Here is a 19245-nt window from a genome sequence, read left to right as displayed (position 1 = left end):
ATACTTTCGTGATATTCTTGTGCTACTCGCAGATTGTAACTGTTTAGTTTCTGATTACACAGCTTTTCATGGAGTCCAGTTAAAATAGGTTCATAGCCTCATTGTGTTAGTTGTAAGAGAATTACTTTTTAAAAAGTCCTTGTCCTTTCAGCCAAGAAAAACATTGCACTCATGTTTGCATAAAACAGATAAAACGGCATATGGATATTCTCGAAGTAGGTTGCTGCCAATTTCTCTCTTCTGCCAGCAAGGTTCATTTCATTTGAGATGCAAACAGACCAAAAAAGCATCACTAGGCTGTGTATTTACTTGAAGTCGAATGTCATTAAAGAATTGTCAAAATTGTTCATAACTTTTAATCAGAGAACATAGATATATCAGTTCGTAAATGAAGCCAAAATGTTACTTCATGTGATCAGTTCTTTCTATCTCTACAGAATTGGAGGAGTCAGTCAGTTTGCGTTATGGGATTTACAGCGTAATTCTACATCAACGGTTTAACATGCCCAAAGTCTATACGGCGTTATCTACCTAAAACATTCACTTCCAGATTGGTAAACCTGACATAACTGAACTCAAACTAACCTCACAGAACGAAAATCGGTAAAGACAAGATGGCGGCCAACATGAAATTGCCATTATGTTCACTTTTGTAAAGAAAGAGATGATGTTGCATTTAAGTGTATGAGATGTATACAGCATACTGTTCTGTTCTCAGCCTAGATTATTGCTGGTAATGTATCCTCAACAATGGCACATTTGGCTTTTAATAAGTATTTCCATTTTGGAAGAAAATATTGATATTCAATCAAAGTGATGAATGCAGTACTGTCACAGAAGAAATGGCATCTTTCGCTATTTGTCTCTTAAGATAAGATCCTAATCACGAAAGTAATCAGCCTTTCATATTCCAGTCACATTTCCACTTCAATCAGCAAAACTATTTCGATGACAATAGAACGAAACATGCAGAATAAATAGTAATTCCTGCGAGTTAATAATGAGCCATCTGGCTTGGACTGGAGGTGTATAAAAGATGTGCTGTACCGAGACAACAGTATCACTCTCACCATGAAGACTTTCTTGCTGCTACTGGCGCTCTCTTGTGTCGCTTCATGTTGGTCTTATCCTCTTCTAGAATCTCGCTTTCGGAGACAAGCACCACAGGAAGGTGATCGCCCTCCACCATCAACCGGATGTCCTCCCCCTCCAGAAGGTGAATCCCGTCCACGCAGACAAGCACCACAGGAAGGTGATCGCCCTCCACCACCAACCGGATGTCCTCCCCCTCCAGAAGGTGAATCCCGTCCACGCAGACAAGCACCACAGGAAGGTGATCGTCCTCCACCACCAACCGGATGTCCTCCCCCTCCAGAAGGTGAATCCCGTCCACGCAGACAAGCACCACAGGAAGGTGATCGCCCTCCACCACCAACCGGATGTCCTCCCCCTCCAGAAGGTGAATCCCGTCCACGCAGACAAGCACCACAGGAAGGTGATCGCCCTCCACCACCAACCGGATGTCCTCCCCCTCCAGAAGGTGAATCCCGACCACGCAGACAAGCACGACAGGAAGGTGATCGCCCTCCACCACCAACCGGATGTCCTCCCCCTCCAGAAGGTGAATCCCGTCCACGCAGACAAGCACCACAGGAAGGTGATCGCCCTCCACCACCAACCGGATGTCCTCCCCCTCCAGAAGGTGAATCCCGACCACGCAGACAAGCACCACTGGAAGGTGATCGCCCTCCACCACCAACCGGATGTCCTCCCCCTCCAGAAGGTGAATCCCGACCACGCAGACAAGCACCACAGGAAGGTGATCACCCTCCACCACCAACCGGATGTCCTCCCCCTCCAGAAGGTGAATCCCGACCACGCAGACAAGCACCACAGGAAGGTGATCGCCCTCCGCCACCAGCCGGATGTCCTCCCCCTCCAGAAGGTGAATCCCGTCCACGCAGACAAGCACCACAGGAAGGTGATCGCCCTCCACCACCAACCGGATGTCCTCCCCCTCCAGAAGGTGAATCCCGACCACGCAGACAAGCACCACAGGAAGGTGATCGCCCTCCACCACCAACCGGATGTCCTCCCCCTCCAGAAGGTGAATCCCGTCCACGCAGACAAGCACCACAGGAAGGTGATCGCCCTCCACCACCAACCGGATGTCCTCCCCCTCCAGAAGGTGAATCCCGTCCACGCAGACAAGCACCACAGGAAGGTGATCGCCCTCCACCACCAACCGGATGCCCACCACCTCCAGAAGGTGAATCCCGACCACGCAGACAAGCACCACAGGAAGGTGACCGCCCTCCACCACCAACCGGATGCCCACCACCTCCCGAAGGCAAAGGACCAGGTGCCAGTGGTCTTTGAAAGAGGGAGACCACCCCCTCCACCACGCGGGAACTTAATTGTTCTTTAGGTGAGATTTTTATTCTTGTAATTCGTTTTTTTCTGTATGATTCTGTAATCTGTTTACATGATATTTCATGGCGAAGGATATGTATGTGTAATAATTACCAATGATAAAGATGTTCGGATACTGATATGGAGCTACCGTTCTGATTTCTGTTCAACTGAAATCTAATGAACAAAGATACAAGCTTTCATCACCAGAAGCAATGCACCCAACCATGCCCTCGTGTACGAATGATAGTGCTTAGCAAGCTGATCGCTATATGCCACATACTAGATGTCAGTCAAATACTCGAAACAGTGCTGTAATGATAAATAAACCTTTCCATTTTCTTTTACAGATGACCCGTTGGTGACTCAGTTCGAAATAAAAATGAAATAAATCAATGTTTCGTTTATACGTTTCTTTAATTGCGTTGTGGAACTCATAAGACATGGGACATGATGGTTGATATAGAAAACCATGGCGAGCAATTCAATGATGCTACTAAAGATATCAGTAATGATACTGTACATAAGAAATAAAAATGAAATAAATCAATGTTTCGTTTATACGTTTCTTTAATTGCGTTGTGGAACTCATAGGACATGGGACATGATGGTTGATATAGAAAACCATGGCGAGCAATTCAATGATGCTACTAAAGATATCAGTAATGATACTGTACAAAGGATAAATGAGTTGTGTTTGCTCTCGTGATGTTGAAACCGTCCTTACTTTAATGTTTTCGGTCATCCAATAACTGTGACTATGCGAAACATATTACTATACGTATACCTGCTTCTGTTTGTTTGTTGTTTGATGCCGCACTCAGTAATGTTCCAGCTGTATGGCGACGGTCTGGAAATAATCCAGTGATTGATATCATGAGCATCGATCCACACAATTGATCATGGATCTACCTGATTCTCTAGGGATTTACACCCGTGACAATACCAGGGTAGAATAGGTTCCGAGCACCTTTACCAGTCGTAACAAGCGACTAAATTTATCGGGTGGTCAGGCTTGTTTGACCATCGTTTTCCTACGGCGTGCCACCGATGGGACATCCTCTTCTTCACGAACGACCGCCTCCGTGGTCTTGTGGTAGATCGGCCGCGTCATACCAAAAGACGTTAAAAGATAGTACTTGTTGTTACCCTGTCTGGCGCTCGGCATTACGGGGCTAAAACAAGGACTGGTCGGCTCGGAGTCAGTATACTGTGTCTGAGTGGGATATTCATGTTAAACTGCGGCATGGTATCTCAGTGAACTAGCACTATGAATCGGCATCAGTCCGGGCTAGTACAAGCAGCCACACACACATATACACGTGCATGCACGTCGCTATATAAGTGGAATAATCTTGGCCGCGACGTTAAACCCAATTTCACCTCACCTCACCTCACCTCTTCACGAACGCAGAGTAGCATCACTATTTGATTGTAAACATATGCTTTTAGCAGAGTTTTCTTCTGATAATGACGCACATTAATTATACAACCTGTCACTTCGGTCGGTACTCATCCTGTTTCATCGTATAAAATAAACATAAAGTAAAATGATCACACATAACCCTTGTGTACATCACTGTATGTTTTTGACCGAGCGAGCTACTTGGATGACAGTCCGAGCCCTAGTACCCTACTCGAAAACGGTGAAGAAAACTCGACACATATTGTCTTATACATTTTTATCCTTCTCAGTCACTGAGTGCGTATCGGCACCATTATTAGAAGACAAAATCACGTGGTGCATGGATCCATTTCACCGATTGAGAATGACCTTCTTTTGAGGCAGTATGTAAGCAAGGATTATATCCTACCTAAATATTATCCCGGGGTAAGTTTTACTCTAGAGTATAGTATCCCACTTAGTGTGGCATTAAGGGGCTAAACTGGTCGGCTCGGAGTCCGTATACTGTGTCTGGGTGGGGTATTCATGTTAAACTGCGGCATGGTATCTCAGTGAGCTAGCACTATAAATCGGCATCAGTTCGGACTGGTAGAAGCAGACCCGACACACAGACACAGACACACACAGACACAGACACACACAGACACAGACACACACAGACACACACACACACACACACACACACACACACACACACACACACACACACACACACACACACACACACACACACACACACACACACACACACACACACACACACACACACACACACACACTGTAAATCATAAACAGTCCGTCGACTACAACCCATCGTCCTTGCGACTTCAGCTACGGACGTTCCCGTCTGCAACATGCCGATGGCACGTTCACGTTGCATATTTGAAAGGCGTGGTATGACAAATGGCCGTAAAGACTTTTGTTTTCTTGTGTTTTTCTTTTTTTGTTAATGACTGCTAACAAGTATGGCTGAAAACACATGCGGTATTATGGTCACGTGACCAGTTGCACGTGAAAAACCACTATAGTGCTGTGCACATGATTTTGATCGATTCACCTGCACAAAAACGTGTGTTTTCTGAAGACAATACGTGGCTATTACTGTTTAAATACACAATAAGGGCCCACAATGATAACTGGTCAAAATGTTAAAATTTTAGGATTGTGAAGTTTTTAATTTGGTTCAGTATATATAACACACAATGGGGTAGGATAATATTCACTCTTACACAGATTTCAGGAATCTGATCATACACATGTTCATGGTTACAGTGTGCCAAAGCGTGTTGTTCCCTTGTGTCATCAGTTTATAAATTGGTCAACAATATGTGGCACATTTCTTCTTCTTACTGCTTATTATAACTAATGAAACAATATAAGGCATTACGAAAGAGTTGATGATCTTTATTTCCATTACGAACCTCACTTTTAGTTGTTTTACCGGGGAAAATGACGAGTGAGTGAGTGAGTGAGTTTGATTTAACGCCGCTTTGAATAATATTCCAGCTATATATCGGCGTGTCAGTGTATTGTTGGAGGAAAGTCCGAAGTGATGCAGGTCTCAGAGGCGTGTAACACTTTGGTGAAACCCACGAGCACGGGTATGGTGCTGACAAACCTAGAAACATAATCGTGGCGAAACGGGATTCGAACCCACAATCATAGGTTTCTGGCGAGACTGTCATTGTAATAAGAATAACACTGGTTAAAATCATCGATGTATAGGCACGCTGTCATTGTAGTATTGAGTTTAAAAGATTTCTCGTGACAACAACGAACGATGGGTTTTATTTTTCAAAATTGTGAGAAACGATAAGTATTTCAATAAAATCATGAGTGAATATGGTTTTACACTGCTTTTAGAAATATATTCCAGCAAAATCACGGCGGAGGACAAGGGGAACGAGCTTCACACAATTTACCCATGTGGGGAATCGAACCCGGGCCTTCGGCGTAACGAGCAAACGCTTTAACCAGTACGCAACCGACCGCTATGACGATTGTACAAACAACTTTCTCATGCAAACAAATCTTTCAATCGTTCTGAGCGGAAGTGCTGAAACTTGGCGAATGCGCAACTTCATTCAGTGCATACTTTCGTGATATTCTTGTGCTACTCGCAGATTGTAACTGTTTAGTTTCTGATTACACAGCTTTTCATGGAGTCCAGTTAAAATAGGTTCCTAGCCTCATTGTGCTAGTTGTAAGAGAATTACTTTTTGAAAAATCGTTGTCCTTTCAGCCAAGAAAAACATTGCTTTCATCTTTGCATAAAACAGATAAAACGGCATATGGATATTCTCGATGTAGGTTGCTGCCAATTTCTCTCTTCTGCCAGCAAGGTTCATTTCATTTGAGATGCAAACAGACCAAAAAAGCATCACTAGGCTGTGTATTTACTTGAAGTCGAATGTCATTAAAGAATTGTCAAAATTGTTTATAACTTTTAATCAGAGAACATAGATATATCAGTTCGTAAATGAAGCCAAAATGTTTCTTCATGTGATCAGTTCTATCTGTCTCTACAGAATTGGAGGAGTCAGTCAGTTTGCGTTATGGGATTTACATCGTAATTCTACATCAACGGTTAAACATGCTCAAAGTCTATACGGCGTTATCTACCTAAAACATTCACTTCCAGATTGGTAAACCTGTCATAACTGAACTCAAACTAACCTCACAGAACGAAAATCGGTAAAGACAAGATGGCGGCCAACATGAAATTGCCATTATGTTCACTTTTGTAAAGAAAGAGATGATGTTGCATTTGAGTTAATGAGATGTATACAGCATACTGTTCTGTTCTCAGCCTAAATTATTGCTGGTAATGTATCCTCAAAAATGGCACATTTGGCTTTTAATAAGTATTTCCATTTTGGAAGAAAATATTGATTTTCAATCAAAGTGATGAATGCAGTACTGTCACAGAAGAAATGGCATCTTTCGCTATTTGTCTCTTAAGATAAGATCTTAATCACAAAAGTAATCAACTTTTCATGTTCCAGTCACATTTCCTTTTCAATCAGCAACACTATTTCGATGACAATAGAACGAAACAAAGAGAATAAATAGTAATTCCTGCGAGTTAATAATGAGCCATCTGGCTTGGACTGGAGGTGTATAAAAGATGTGCTGTACCGAGACAACAGTATCACTCTCACCATGAAGACTTTCTTGCTGCTACTGGCGCTCTCTTGTGTCGCTTCATGTTGGTCTTATCCTCTTCTAGAATCTCGCTTTCGGAGACAAGCACCACAGGAAGGTGACCGCCCTCCACCACCAACCGGATGTCCTCCCCCTCCCGAAGGTAAATCTCGTCCACGCAGACAAGCACCACAGGAAGGTGATCGCCCTCCACCACCAACCGGATGTCCTCCCCCTCCAGAAGGTGAATCCCGTCCACGCAGACAAGCACCACAGGAAGGTGATCGCCCTCCACCACCAACCGGATGTCCTCCCCCTCCAGAAGGTGAATCCCGTCCACGCAGACAAGCACCACAGGAAGGTGATCGCCCCCCACCACCAACCGGATGTCCTCCCCCTCCAGAAGGTGAATCCCGTCCACGCAGACAAGCACCACAGCAAGATGATCGCCCTCCACCACCAACCGGATGTCCTCCCCCTCCAGAAGGTGAATCCCGTCCACGCAGACAAGCACCACAGGAAGGTGATCGCCCTCCACCACCAACCGGATGTCCTCCCCCTCCAGAAGGTGAATCTCGACCACGCAGACAAGCACCACAGGAAGGTGATCGCCCTCCACTACCAACCGGATGCCCTCCCCCTCCAGAAGATGAATCCCGTCCACGCAGACAAGCACCACAGGAAGGTGATCGCCCTCCACCACCAACCGGATGTCCTCCCCCTCCAGAAGGTGAATCCCGTCCACGCAGACAAGCACCACAGGAAGGTGATCGCCCTCCACCACCAACCGGATGTCCTCCCCCTCCAGAAGGTGAATCCCGTCCACGCAGACAAGCACTACAGGAAGGTGACCGCCCTCCACCACCAACCGGATGCCCACCACCTCCCGAAGGCAAAGGACCAGGTGCCAGTGGTCTTTGAAAGAGGGAGACCACCCCCTCCACCACGCGGGAACTTAATTGTTCTTGAGGTGAGATTTTTATTCTTGTAATTCGTTTTTTTCTGTATGATTCTGTAATCTGTTTACATGATATTTCATGGCGAAGGATATATATGTGTAATAAATACCAATGATAAAGATGTTCGGATACTGATATGGAGCTACCGTTCTATCAGATGTCAGTCAAATACTCGAAACAGTGCTGTAATGATAAATAAACCTTTCCATTTTCTTTTACAGATGACCCGTTGGTGACTCAGTTCGAAATAAAAATGAAATAAATCAATGTTTCGTTTATGCGTTTCTTTAATTGCGTTGTGGAACTCATAGGACATAGGACATGATGGTTGATATAGAAAACCATGGCGAGCAATTCAATGATGCTACTAAAGATATCAGTAATGATACTGTACAAAGGATAAATGAGTCGTGTTTGCTCTCGTGATGTTGAAACCGTCCTTACTTTAATGTTTTGGGTCATCCAATAATTGTGACTATGCGAAACATATTACTATACGTATACCTGCTTCTGTTTGTTTGTTGTTTGATGCCGCACTCAGTAATGTTCCAGCTGTATGGCGACGGTCTGGAAATAATCCAGTGATTGATATCATGAGCATCAATCCACACAATTGATCATGGATCTACCTGATTCTCTAGGGATCTACACCCGTGACAATACCAGGGTAGAATAGGTTCCGAGCACCTATACCAGTCGTAACAAGCGACTAAATTTATCGGGTGGTCAGGCTCGGTGACTTGTTTGACCATCGTTTTCCTACGGCGTGCCACCGATGGGACATCCTCTTCTTCACGAACGACCGCCTCCGTGGTCTTGTGGTAGAGCGTCCGCCCGGAGAGCGGAAGGTCCGGGGTTCGATCCCCGGCCGCGTTATACCTAAAGACGTTAAAAGATAGTACTTGTTGTTACCCTGTCTGGCGCTCGGCATTACGGGGCTAAAACAAGGACTGGTCGGCTCGGAGTCAGTATACTGTGTCTGAGTGTGATAGTCATGTTAAACTGCGGCATGGTATCTCAGTGAACTAGCACTATAAATCGGCATCAGTCCGGGCTAGTACAAGCAGCCACACACACATATACACGTGCATGCACGTCGCTATATAAGTGGAATAATCTTGGCCGCGACGTTAAACCCAATTTCACCTCACCTCACCTCACCTCTTCACGAACGCAGAGTAGCATCACTATTTGATTGTTAACACATGCTTTTAGCAGAGTTTTCTTCTGATAATGACGCACATTAATTATACAACCTGTCACTTCGGTCGGTACTCATCCTGTTTCATCGTATAAAATAAACATAAAGTAAAATTATCACAAATAACCCTTGTGTACATCACTGTATGTTTTTGACCGAGCGAGCTACTTGGATGACAGTCCTCGCCCTAGCACCCTACTCGAAAACGGTGAAGAAAACTCGACAAATATTGTCTTATACATTTTTATCCTTCTCAGTCACTGAGTGCGTATCGGCACCATTATTAGAAGACAAAATCACGTGGTGCATGGATCCATTTCACCGATGGAGAATGACCTTCTTTTGAGGCAGTATGTAAGCAAGGATTATATCCTACCTAAATATTATCCCGGGGTAAGTTTTACTCTAGAGTATAGTATCCCACTTAGTGTGGGAAATCTGGGATAGGTTATGTCCAAAAATAAAAGGTAATTCATCCCAGGACTGCCTCCGTGGTCTGGTGGTAGAGCGTCAGCTCGGAGAACGGAAGGTCCGGGGTTCGATCGCCGGCCGCGTCATACCAAAAGACGTTAAAAGATGGTACTTGTTGTTATCCTGTCTGGCGCTCGGCATTAAGGGGCTAAACTGGTCGGCTCGGAGTCCGTATACTGTGTCTGGGTGGGGTATTCATGTTAAACTGCGGCATGGTATCTCAGTGAGCTAGCACTATAAATCGGCATCAGTTCGGACTGGTACAAGCAGACCCGACACACAGACACAGACACACACAGACACAGACACACACAGACACAGACACAGACACACATACAGACACACACACACACACACACACACACACACACACACACACACACACACACACACACACACACACACACACACACACACACACACTGTAAATCATAAACAGTCCGTCGACTACAACCCATCGTCCTTGCGACTTCAGCTACGGACGTTCCCGTCTGCAACATGCCGATGGCACGTTCACGTTGCACATTTGAAAGGCGTGGCATGACCACTGGTCGTAAAGACTTTTGTTTTCTTGTGTTTTTCTTTTTTTGTTAATGACTGCTAACAAGTATGGCTGAAAACACATGCGGTATTATGGTCACGTGACCAGTTGCACGTGAAAAACCACTATAGTGCTGTGCACATGATTTTGATCGATTCACCTGCACAAAAACGTGTGTTTTCTGAAGACAATACGTGGCTATTACTGTTTAAATACACAATAAGGGCTTACAATGATAACTGGTCAAAATGTTAAAATTTTAGGATTGTGAAGTTTTTAATTTGGTTCAGTATATGTTAAACACACAATGGGGTGGGATAATATTCACTCTTACACAGATTTCAGGAATCTGATCATACACATGTTCATGGTTACAGTGTGTCAAAGCGTGTTGTTCCCTTGTGTCATCAGTTTATAAATTGGTCAACAATATGTGGCACATTTCTTCTTCTAACTGCTTATTATAACTAATGAAACAATATAAGGCATTACGAAAGAGTTGATGATCTTTATTTCTCTTACGAACCTCACTTTTAGTTGTTTTACCGGGGAAAAAGACGAGTGAGTGAGTGAGTTTGATTTAACGCCGCTTTGAATAATATTCCAGCTATATATCGGCGTGTCAGTGTATTGTTGGAGGAAAGTCCGAAGTCATGCAGGTCTCAGACGTGTAACACTTTGGTGAAACCCACGAGCACGGGTATGGTGCTGACAAACCTAGAAACATAATCGTGGCGAAACGGGATTCGAACCCACAATCATAGGTTTCTGGCGAGACTGTCATTGTAATAAGAATAACACTGGTTAAAATCAACGATGTGTAGGCACGCTGTCATTGTAGTATTGAGTTTAAAAGATTTCTCGTGACAACAACGAACGATGGGTTTTATTTTTCAAAATTGTGAAAAACGATAAGTATTTCAATAAAATCATGAGTGAATATGGTTTTACACTTCTTTTAGAAATATATTCCAGCAAAATCACGGCGGAGGAACGAGCTTCACACAATTTACCCATGTGGGGAATCGAACCCGGGCCTTCGGCGTAACGAGCAAACGCGTTAACCAGTACGCAACCGACCGCTATGACGATTGTACAAACAACTTTCTCATGCAATCAAATCTTTCATTCGTTCTAAGCGGAAGTGCTGAAACTTGGCGAATGCGCAACTTCATTCAGTGCATACTTTCGTGATATTCTTGTGCTACTCGCAGATTGTAACTGTTTAGTTTCTGATTACACAGCTTTTCATGGAGTCCAGTTAAAATAGGTTCATAGCCTCATTGTGTTAGTTGTAAGAGAATTACTTTTTAAAAAGTCCTTGTCCTTTCAGCCAAGAAAAACATTGCACTCATGTTTGCATAAAACAGATAAAACGGCATATGGATATTCTCGATGTAGGTTGCTGCCAATTTCTCTCTTCTGCCAGCAAGGTTCATTTCATTTGAGATGCAAACAGACCAAAAAAGCATCACTAGGCTGTGTATTTACTTGAAGTCGAATGTCATTAAAGAATTGTCAAAATTGTTCATAACTTTTAATCAGAGAACATAGATATATCAGTTCATAAATGAAGCCAAAATGTTACTTCATGTGATCAGTTCTATCTGTCTCTACAGAATTGGAGGAGTCAGTCAGTTTGCGTTATGGGATTTACATCGTAATTCTACATCAACGGTTAAACATGCCCAAAGTCTATACGGCGTTATCTACCTAAAACATTCACTTCCAGATTGGTAAACCTGTCATAACTGAACTCAAACTAACCTCACAGAACGAAAATCGGTAAAGACAAGATGGCGGCCAACATGAAATTGCCATTATGTTCACTTTTGTAAAGAAAGAGATGATGTTGCATTTAAGTGTATGAGATGTATACAGCATACTGTTCTGTTCTCAGCCTAGATTATTGCTGGTAATGAATCCTCAACAATGGCACATTTGGCTTTTAATAAGTATTTCCATTTTGGAAGAAAATATTGATATTCAATCAAAGTGATGAATGCAGTACTGTCACAGAAGAAATGGCATCTTTCGCTATTTGTCTCTTAAGATAAGATCCTAATCACGAAAGTAATCAACTTTTCATATTCCAGTCACATTTCCACTTCAATCAGCAAAACTATTTCGATGACAATAGAACGAAACATGCAGAATAAATAGTAATTCCTGCGAGTTAATAATGAGCCATCTGGCTTGAAATGGAGGTGTATAAAAGATGTGCTGTACCGAGACAACAGTATCACTCTCACAATGAAGACTTTCTTGCTGCTACTGGCGCTCTCTTGTGTCGCTTCATGTTGGTCTTATCCTCTTCTAGAATCTCGCTTTCGGAGACAAGCACCACAGGAAGGTGATCGCCCTCCACCATCAACCGGATGTTCTCCCCCTCCAGAAGGTGAATCCCGACCACGCAGACAAGCACCACAAGAAGGTGATCGCCCTCCACCACCAGCCGGATGTCCTCCCCCTCCAGAAGGTGAATCCCGTCCACGCAGACAAGCACCACAGGAAGGTGATCGCCCTCCACCACCAACCGGATTCCCACCACCTCCAGAAGGTGAATCCCGTCCACGCAGACAAGCACCACAGGAAGGTGACCGCCCTCCACCACCAACCGGATGCCCACCACCTCCCGAAGGAAAAGGACCAGGTGCCAGTGGTCTTTGAAAGAGGGAGACCACCCCCTCCACCACGCGGGAACTTAATTGTTCTTGAGGTGAGATTTTTATTCTTGTAATTCGTTTTTTTCTGTATGATTCTGTAATCTGTTTACATGATATTTCATGGCGAGGGATATGTATGTGTAATAAATACCAATGATAAAGATGTTCGGATACTGATATGGAGCTACCGTTCTGATTTCTGTTCAACTGAAATCTAATAAACAAAGATACAAGCTTTCATCACCAGAAGCAATGCACCCAACCATGCCCTCGTGTACGAATGATAGTGCTTAGCAAGCTGATCGCTATATGCCACATACTAGATGTCAGTCAAATACTCGAAACAGTGCTGTAATGATAAATAAACCTTTCCATTTTCTTTTACAGATGACCCGTTGGTGACTCAGTTCGAAATAAAAATGAAATAAATCAATGTTTCGTTTATGCGTTTCTTTAATTGCGTTGTGGAACTCATAGGACATAGGACATGATGGTTGATATAGAAAACCATGGCGAGCAATTCAATGATGCTACTAAAGATATCAGTAATGATACTGTACAAAGGATAAATGAGTCGTGTTTGCTCTCGTGATGTTGAAACCGTCCTTACTTTAATGTTTTGGGTCATCCAATAATTGTGACTATACGAAACATATTACTATACGTATACCTGCTTCTGTTTGTTTGTTGTTTGATGCCGCACTCAGTAATGTTCCAGCTGTATGGCGACGGTCTGGAAATAATCCAGTGATTGATATCATGAGCATCGATCCACACAATTGATCATGGATCTACCTGATTCTCTAGGGATCTACACCCGTGACAATACCAGGGTAGAATAGGTTCCGAGCACCTTTACCAGTCGTAACAAGCGACTAAATTTATCGGGTGGTCAGGCTTGTTGACTTGTTTGACCATCGTTTTCCTACGGCGTGCCACCGATGGGACATCCTCTTCTTCACGAACGACCGCCTCCGTGGTCTTGTGGTAGAGCATCCGCCCGGAGAGCGGAAGGTCCGGGGTTCGATCCCCGGCCGCGTCATACCAAAAGACGTTAAAAGATAGTACTTGTTGTTACCCTGTCTGGCGCTCGGCATTACGGGGCTAAAACAAGGACTGGTCGGCTCGGAGTCAGTATACTGTGTCTGAGTGGGGTATTCATGTTAAACTGCGGCATGGTATCTCAGTGAACTAGCACTATAAATCGGCATCAGTCCGGGCTAGTACAAGCAGCCACACACACATATACACGTGCATGCACGTCGCTATATAAGTGGAATAATCTTGGACGCGACGTTAAACCCAATTTCACCTCACCTCACCTCACCTCTTCACGAACGCAGAGTAGCATCACTATTTGATTGTAAACACATGCTTTTAGCAGAGTTTTCTTCTGATAATGACGCACATTAATTATACAACCTGTCACTTCGGTCGGTACTCATCCTGTTTCATCGCATAAAATAAACATAAAGTGAAATGATCACACATAACCCTTGTGTACATCACTGTATGTTTTTGACCGAGCGAGCTACTTGGATGACAGTCCGAGCCCTAGTACCCTACTCGAAAACGGTGAAGAAAACTCGACAAATATTGTCATATACATTTTTATCCTTCTCAGTCACTGAGTGCGTATCGGCACCATTATTAGTAGACAAAATCACGTGATGCATGGATCCATTTCACCGATGGAGAATGACCTTCTTTTGAGGCAGTATGTAAGCAAGGATTATATCCTACCTAAATATTATCCCGGGGTAAGTTTTACTCTAGAGTATAGTATCCCACTTAGTGTGGCATTAAGGGGCTAAACTGGTCGGCTCGGAGTCCGTATACTGTGTCTGGGTGGGGTATTCATGTTAAACTGCGGCATGGTATCTCAGTGAGCTAGCACTATAAATCGGCATCAGTTCGGACTGGTAGAAGCAGACCCGACACACAGACACAGACACACACAGACACAGACACACACAGACACAGACACAGACACACACACACACACACACACACACACACACACACACACACACACACACACACACACACACACACACACACACACTGTAAATCATAAACAGTCCGTCGACTACAACCCATCGTCCTTGCGACTTCAGCTACGGACGTTCCCGTCTGCAACATGCCGATGGCACGTTCACGTTGCACATTTGAAAGGCGTGGCATGACAAATGGCCGTAAAGACTTTTGTTTTCTTGCGTTTTTCTTTTTTTGTTAATGACTGCTAACAAGTATGGCTGAAAACACATGCGGTATTATGGTCACGTGACCAGTTGCACGTGAAAAACCACTATAGTGCTGTGCACATGATTTTGATCGATTCACCTGCACAAAAACGGGTGTTATCTGAAGACAATACGTGGCTATTACTGTTTAAATACACAATAAGGGCCCACAATGATAACTGGTCAAAATGTTAAAATTTTAGGATTGTGAAGTTTTTAATTTGGTTCAGTATATATAACACACAATGGGGTAGGATAATATTCACTCTTACACAGATTTCAGGAATCTGATCATACACATGTTCATGGTTACAGTGTGCCAAAGCGTGTTGTTCCCTTGTGTCATCAGTTTATAAATTGGTCAACAATATGTGGCACATTTCTTCTTCTTACTGCTTATTATAACTAATGAAACAATATAAGGCATTACGAAAGAGTTGATGATCTTTATTTCCATTACGAACCTCACTTTTAGTTGTTTTACCGGGGAAAATGACGAGTGAGTGAGTGAGTGAGTGAGTTTGATTTAACGCCGCTTTGAATAATATTCCAGCTATATATCGGCGTGTCAGTGTATTGTTGGAGGAAAGTCCGAAGTCATGCAGGTCTCAGAGGCGTGTAACACTTTGGTGAAACCCACGAGCACGGGTATGGTGCTGACAAACCTAGAAACATAATCGTGGCGAAACGGGATTCGAACCCACAATCATAGGTTTCTGGCGAGACTGTCATTGTCATAAGAATAACACTGGTTAAAATCATCGATGTATAGGCACGCTGTCATTGTAGTATTGAGTTTAAAAGATTTCTCGTGACAACAACGAACGATGTGTTTTATTTTTCAAAATTGTGAGAAACGATAAGTATTTCAATAAAATCATGAGTGAATATGGTTTTACACTGCTTTTAGAAATATATTCCAGCAAAATCACGGCGGAGGACAAGGGGAACGAGCTTCACACAATTTACCCATGTGGGGAATCGAACCCGGGCCTTCGGCGTAACGAGCAAACGCTTTAACCAGTACGCAACCGACCGCTATGACGATTGTACAAACAACTTTCTCATGCAAACAAATCTTTCATTCGTTCTAAGCGGAAGTGCTGAAACTTGGCGAATGCGCAACTTCATGCAGTGCATACCTTCGTGATATTCTTGTGCTACTCGCAGATTGTAACTGTTTAGTTTCTGATTACACAGCTTTTCATGGAGTCCAGTTAAAATAGGTTCATAGCCTCATTGTGTTAGTTGTAAGAGAATTACTTTTTAAAAAGTCCTTGTCCTTTCAGCCAAGAAAAACATTGCACTCATGTTTGCATAAAACAGATAAAACGGCATATGGATATTCTCGAAGTAGGTTGCTGCCAATTTCTCTCTTCTGCCAGCAAGGTTCATTTCATTTGAGATGCAAACAGACCAAAAAAGCATCACTAGGCTGTGTATTTACTTGAAGTCGAATGTCATTAAAGAAGTGTCAAAATTGTTTATAACTTTTAATCAGAGAACATAGATATATCAGTTCGTAAATGAAGCCAAAATGTTACTTCATGTGATCAGTTCTATCTGTCTCTACAGAATTGGAGGAGTCAGTCAGTTTGCGTTATGGGATTTACATCGTAATTCTACATCAACGGTTTAACATGCCCAAAGTCTATACGGCGTTATCTACCTAAAACATTCACTTCCAGATTGGTAAACCTGACATAACTGAACTCAAACTAACCTCACAGAACGAAAATCGGTAAAGACAAGATGGCGGCCAACATGAAATTGCCATAATGTTCACTTTTGTAAAGAAAGAGATGATGTTGCATTTGAGTTAATGAGATGTATACAGCATACTGTTCTGTTCTCAGCCTAAATTATAGCTGGTAATGTATCCTCAACAATGGCACATGTGGCTTTTAATAAGTATTTCCATTTTGGAAGAAAATATTGATTTTCAATCAAAGTGATGAATGCAGTACTGTCACAGAAGAAATGGCATCTTTCGCTATTTGTCTCTTAAGATAAGATCCTAATCACGAAAGTAATCAACTTTTCATATTCCAGTCACATTTCCACTTCAATCAGCAAAACTATTTCGATGACAATAGAACGAAACATGCAGAATAAATAGTAATTCCTGCGAGTTAATAATGAGCCATCTGGCTTGGACTGGAGGTGTATAAAAATTGTGCTGTACCGAGACAACAGTATCACTCTCACCATGAAGACTTTCTTGCTGCTACTGGCGCTCTCTTGTGTCGCTTCATGTTGGTCTTATCCTCTTCTAGAATCTCGCTTTCGGAGACAAGCACCACAGGAAGGTGATCGCCCTCCACCACCAACCGGATGTCCTCCCCCTCCAGAAGGTGAATCCCGTCCACGCAGACAAGCACCACAGAAAGGTGATCACCCTCCACCCCCAACCGGATGTCCTCCCCCTCCAGAAGGTGAATCCCGTCCACGCAGACAAGCACCACAGGAAGGTGATCGCCCTCCACCACCAACCGGATGTCCTCCCCCCCGAGAAGGTGAATCCCGTCCACGCAGACAAGCACCACAGGAAGGTGATCGCCCTCCACCACCAACCGGATGTCCTCCCCCTCGAGAAGGTGAATCCCGACCACGCAGACAAGCACCACAGGAAGGTGATCGCCCTCCACCACCAACCGGATGTCCTCCCCCTCCAGAAGGTGAATCCCGACCACGCAGACAAGCACCACAGGGAGGTGATCGCCCTCCACCACCAACCGGATGTCCTCCCCCTCCAGAAGGTGAATCCCGTCCACGCAGACAAGCACCACAGGAAGGTGACCGTCCTCCACCACCAACCGGATGTCCTCCCCCTCCAGAAGGTGAATCCCGTCCACGCAGACAAGCACCACAGGAAGGTGATCGCCCTCCACCACCAACCGGATGTCCTCCCCCTCCAGAAGGTGAATCCCGACCACGCAGACAAGCACCACAGGAAGGTGATCGCCCTCCACCACCAACCGGATGTCCTCCCCCTCCAGAAGGTGAATCCCGTCCACGCAGACAAGCACCACAGGAAGGTGATCGCCCTCCACCACCAACCGGATGTCCTCCCCCTCCAGAAGGTGAATCCCGTCCACGCAGACAAGCACCACAGGAAGGTGATCGCCCTCCACCACCAACCGGATGTCCTCCCCCTCCAGAAGGTGAATCCCGTCCACGCAGACAAGCACCACAGGAAGGTGATCGCCCTCCACCACCAACCGGATGTCCTCCCCCTCCAGAAGGTGAATCCCGACCACGCAGACAAGCACCACAGGAAGGTGATCGCCCTCCACCACCAACCGGATGTCCTCCCCCTCCAGAAGGTGAATCCCGACCACGCAGACAAGCACCACAGGAAGGTGATCGCCCTCCACCACCAACCGGATGCCCACCACCTCCCGAAGGAAAAGGACTAGGTGCCAGTGGTCTTTGAAAGAGGGAGACCACCCCCTCCACCACGCGGGAACTGAATTGTTCTCAAGGTGAGATTTTTATTCTTGTAATTCGTTTTTACTGTATGATTATTTAATCTGTTCACATGATATTTCATGGCGAAGGATATGTATGTGTAATAATTACCAATGATAAAGATGTTCGGATACTGATATGGAGCTACCGTTCTGATTTCTGTTCAATTGAAATCTAATAAACAAAGCTACAAGCTTTCATCACCAGAGGCAATGCACCCCACCATGCCCTCGTGTACGAATGTTAGTGCTTAGCAAGCTGATCGCTATATGCCACATACTAGATGTCAGTCAAATACTCGAAACAGTGCTGTAATGATAAATAAACCTTTCCATTTTCTTTTACAGATGAGCCGTTGGTGACTCAGTGTGAAATAAAAATGAAATAAATCAATGTTTCGTTTATGCGTTTCTTTAATTGCGTTGTGGAACTCATATGACATAGGACATGATGGTTGATATAGAAAACCATGGCGAGCAATTCAATGATGCTACTAAAGATATCAGTAATGATACTGTACAAAGGATAAATGAGTTGTGTTTGCTCTCGTGATGTTGAAACCGTCCTTACTTTAATGTTTTGGGTCATCCAAAAATTGTGACTATGCGAAACATATTACTATTCGTATACCTGATGCTGTTTGTTTGTCGTTTGAAGCCGCACTCAGCAATATTCCAGCTGTATGGCGACGGTCTGGAAATAATCCAGTGATTGACATCATGAGCATCGACC

The 19245-nt window shown here is 44.1% G+C and overlaps 2 protein-coding genes and 1 long non-coding RNA gene across 4 annotated transcripts; all 3 read left to right on the top strand.

The window, feature by feature from the left end:
• Nucleotides 1-200: 200 nt before the first annotated feature.
• Nucleotides 201-18906, top strand: LOC124112020. Its single transcript, XM_048399220.1, has 4 exons — nt 201-215; nt 1139-1819; nt 17352-18527; nt 18861-18906. The coding sequence occupies exons 1-3, from the start codon at nt 201-203 to the stop codon at nt 18459-18461; spliced, it is 1806 nt and encodes a 601-aa protein (XP_048255177.1). The 3' UTR covers nt 18462-18527; nt 18861-18906.
• On the top strand, nt 6967-8187 carry LOC125382037 (histidine-rich glycoprotein-like). 2 transcript variants are annotated; one of them, XM_048399750.1, is made up of 3 exons: nt 6967-7079; nt 7161-7931; nt 8142-8187. In XM_048399750.1, the coding sequence occupies exons 2-3, from the start codon at nt 7404-7406 to the stop codon at nt 8154-8156; spliced, it is 543 nt and encodes a 180-aa protein (XP_048255707.1). In that variant the 5' UTR covers nt 6967-7079; nt 7161-7403; the 3' UTR covers nt 8157-8187. The 2 variants fall into 2 exon arrangements, with proteins under 2 accessions (XP_048255707.1, XP_048255706.1); XM_048399749.1 differs by having other exon boundaries at nt 6967-7931.
• Nucleotides 12656-13219, top strand: LOC125382038. Its single transcript, XR_007222174.1, has 2 exons — nt 12656-12852; nt 13187-13219. It is a non-coding gene; the product is annotated as an uncharacterized LOC125382038 (long non-coding RNA).
• Nucleotides 18907-19245: the final 339 nt, after the last annotated feature.

Source organism: Haliotis rufescens, unplaced genomic scaffold (assembly GCF_023055435.1).
Source record: "Haliotis rufescens isolate VD_foot unplaced genomic scaffold, xgHalRufe1.0.p SCAF_2, whole genome shotgun sequence".
In the NCBI taxonomy this organism is placed as follows: domain Eukaryota; kingdom Metazoa; phylum Mollusca; class Gastropoda; order Lepetellida; family Haliotidae; genus Haliotis; species Haliotis rufescens.
This window is presented reverse-complemented; position numbering and strand designations above follow the sequence as displayed.

Coding starts and splice junctions, on each gene's coding strand:
- LOC124112020 (XM_048399220.1), top strand. Junction 1,820..17,351: donor CAGACAAGCACCACAGGAAG/GTGATCACCCTC, acceptor CACCACAGGAAG/GTGATCGCCCTCCACCACCA.
- LOC125382037 (XM_048399750.1), top strand. CDS start 7,404: ATGATCGCCCTCCACCACCAACCGGATGTCCTCCCCCTCCAGAAGGTG.